We start from the raw sequence: 3,407 nt of genomic DNA, 5'->3' as shown, positions 1-3,407 counted from the left end.
TCTCGTCAGTTGTACTGCTTGACGGAAAACTGTTTCCACATATAGCACAGAGGGATGGTTTCTCTCCTGGGATCTTCAAAAAGCCTTACTTTGGTATAACTCTTTCCACACAGAACATTGGAAAAGCTTCTCTCCAGGTTGTGCGTCAGCTTGTGTAAAGTCAGTGGGCGGATTGGATCATGCTTAAGCCGCTCCCCCCCCCCGTCTATGGCCCGTGACGTAAATGGGCGAAAGCGGTGATGGAGGAGCGCCCTTCTCAAATGTAACGGTACTCTGCATCGCTCGGTCATGTTGTCAACAAGCCAGCACGGTGCGTCGTCCAGAAACATACATATCTTTTCCATAAAATATGAACTGCTCAAATGAGTTTTTATTGAGAAGGCAGATAAAAAAAAAACATATTAACTAAAGCAATCACTTCTTGCTTTTGAAAACACAGAATCCTAGTCATGACTCCACGAGCTTAAATCTATGTCACTTTTGTTTTGAGCACATTTTGCCATATGGGCTTTCCTGGTTCCAAAACGAATGCAATCAACTTTCGCCAGATGCAAACACTTCGTACCGGGGCAACCCAGGCGAGATGATCGACCTCATTGATCAAAGCTTCTGTAAGATTTCTCTCCCGCGTGTGTTCTCTTGTGCCTTGTCAGTTGTACCGTTTGACGGAAACTCTTTCCACATATAGCACAAACAAAAGGTTTCTCTCCTGTGTGAATTCTCTGGTGTATAGTCAGTGTTCCTAAGGTAGTGAAACTCTTCCCACATTGATCACAGACATATGGTTTCTCTCCTGTGTGTGTTCGTCTGTGTTCAGTCAGGGAACCAGCTTCGGCAAAACTCTTCTCACATTGATCACAGTTATATGGTTTCTCTCCCGTGTGTGTCCGCTTGTGTATAGTCAGTTGTCCTGACTGACGGAAACTCTTTTCACATACAGCGCAGACATATGGTTTCTCTCCTGTGTGTATTCTCTGGTGTATAGTCAGTGCTCCTAAGGTAGTGAAACTCTTACCACATCGATCACAGACATAAGATTTCTCTCCTGTGTGTGTTCGCTTGTGTTCAGTCCTGGTATCAGCTCGAGCAAAACTCTTCCCACATTGATCACAGCGATAAGATTTCTCTCCGGTGTGTGTTAGCTTGTGTTTCGTCAGTTGCCCTGGCTGACGAAAACTCTTCCCACATTGATCACAGCCATATGGTTTCTCTCCTGTGTGTATTCTCTGGTGTCTCTTTAGGTCTCCTAAATGTGGGAAACTTTTCTCACATACATCGCAGCTGTAAGGTCGCTGGATCACTTTCAACCCTGGAGCCTTCCCAGATGATAAGACCCTTCCACTCAGCGAGCGACCGTTAGGGTTGTCCCCTGTGAAACAAAGACGTGAAGTTAAGGTTCCTCACATGCACCAAAGTACATAACAATGACCTAGTGTTGAAGTATCTTCCCCATCCAACACAGATGAGCTGCTATACAACACTGAATAGTTAGTTACGTTTAGCAAATTTGCCTCAATGAATAAATATTGACCAATCAATGAACTGCTACAGAAGCAGATTGTAGTCTAATACACACCATTGTTCCTACTTGATGACATCGAATCTGAATCTCCATCGTTGTCCTCCACGTTCCATTCTTCATCGCAGTCTGTAGCATCGTCATCAGACTGGCTGGGACTCATGGGTCCCACAGTAGATTCTTCCTGTATCCTACTGATGTCATCTTTCAGTCGGAGTAACCAAGACATTCCCTGCTCCTCCGATTTCACTGAATCTGCATTTTCCCACATTTCCTCCATGATTTTACGGCGCAACGAGCGATGGTTCTTTCCTTTAACTTGGGAGCCATCTATTCCACAACGTTCACACAGGTGTCGTAAATTATCCTCCGTTAGAGGGTGTAAACTCTGTTCGATTTCTTCCAGCAATGCCTCCTTCTCTCCACTCATGTTTTCCTGCTGGTGGGAACAACAACAACAATGCAGTCAATTGCAAGACAGCAGGAAGTCCATACACTTTAGATGACCTGTAGAAGAAGACAGCAGGAAGTCCATACACTTTAGATGACCTGTAGAAGTAGAAGAAGAAGAGAGCAGGAAGTCCATACACTTTAGATGACCTGTAGTAGTAGAAGAAGAAGACAGCAGGAAGTCCATACACTTTAGATGACCTGTAGTAGTAGAAGAAGAAGAGAGCAGGAAGTCCATACACTTTAGATGACCTGTAGTAGTAGAAGAAGAAGAGAGCAGGAAGTCCATACACTTTAGATGACCTGTAGAAGAAGAGAGCAGGAAGTCCATACACTTTAGATGACCTGAAGAAGAAGAAGAGAGCAGGAAGTCCATACACTTTAGATGACCTGTAGAAGAAGAAGACAGCAGGAATTCCAGTTGATAAATGGCTCCTACAGGTTGCCATCTATCAACAGGTATGGAAGTATTCCCAAATTCAAGTTCGTTGTGGTAGTTTTTTTTTAGAAGAGGACAAACGGCGGATGTTTCCGCGGCTATTGTCCCATTTTCATTGATTTCGATGTGAGTGATTAATATGCTCGCTATTTATTACAGTAAAACAAACTAATCAATTTTAGTCTGGAGTGACCGCTTGGTAAATATTGGTGCGTAAGCAGTTTGTAAAAGGTAGTATTTTAGCCAAATACAAGTAATCTGAACAAGTGTGACATGTGTGTGGGAGATGTGTGTGTAGAGAGGAATTTGTATGTCTTGGTCTTCAACAAAATCACAAATTATTTCAGCATATTGATGAATTTGGACATTTAAAACCTCTGATTAATGATTAATTAAAGAGACATTAATACAGGTAATGAGTGGAGGACAGAGGAGCCTCTTAAAGAAGAAGCTACAGGTTTGTGAGAGCCAGAAATCTTGCTTGTTTGTAGGTGACCAAATACTTATTTTCCACCATAATTTGCAAATAAATTCATAAAAAATCCTACAATGTGATTTTCTGGATTTTTTTTCTCATTTTGTCTGTCATAGTTGAAATGTACCTATGATGAAAATTACAGGCCTCATCTTTTTAAGTGGGAGAACTTGCACAATTGGTGGCTGACTAAATACTTTTTTGCCCCACTGTGTGTGTTATTTCATAGTTTTGATGACTTCACTATTATTCTATAATGTAGAAAAAAGTGCAAATAAAGAAAAACCCTGGAATGGGTAGGTGTATCCAAACTTTAGACTGATACTGTATGTAGATTGATTTTCTTATTTTCTTTAAAAACAACAAAACACAGACAATACCAATGGCCACACACAGAGGGTGTTCTCGTCAGTGGGTGTTCTGGTCAGTGGGTGTTCGTGCCCCCACTCGCCCAAAAACATCGGCAAGGCCCCGCCCAGGCCCAAAGGGATTTTTCAAGGACGGGACTTGGTACGCCCAGGCGG

General features: G+C 42.5%; 1 protein-coding gene across 2 annotated transcripts in view; it reads right to left on the bottom strand.

Moving 5' to 3' along the window:
* Positions 1-355: 355 nt before the first annotated feature.
* LOC135538302 (zinc finger protein 239-like) overlaps positions 356-3,407 on the bottom strand; it is a 10,023-nt gene continuing 6,971 nt past the window's right edge. Inside the window, exons 2-3 of one of the 2 annotated variants that reach the window (XM_064964211.1) lie at positions 1,577-1,955; positions 356-1,369 (exon numbers count right to left, since the gene is read on the bottom strand). In XM_064964211.1, the coding sequence (XP_064820283.1) occupies positions 594-1,369; positions 1,577-1,949 (1,149 nt within the window). In that variant the 5' untranslated portion in view covers positions 1,950-1,955 and the 3' untranslated portion in view covers positions 356-593. Of the gene's footprint in view, positions 1,370-1,576; positions 1,959-3,407 lie in introns of both variants that reach the window. The other variant, XM_064964210.1, reaches the window with a different exon arrangement.

Source organism: Oncorhynchus masou, unplaced genomic scaffold (genome assembly GCF_036934945.1).
Source record: "Oncorhynchus masou masou isolate Uvic2021 unplaced genomic scaffold, UVic_Omas_1.1 unplaced_scaffold_938, whole genome shotgun sequence".
In the NCBI taxonomy this organism is placed as follows: Eukaryota; Metazoa; Chordata; class Actinopteri; order Salmoniformes; family Salmonidae; genus Oncorhynchus; species Oncorhynchus masou.
The sequence above is the reverse complement of the archived record's forward strand: the minus strand, read 5'-3'. Positions and strand labels throughout refer to the sequence as shown.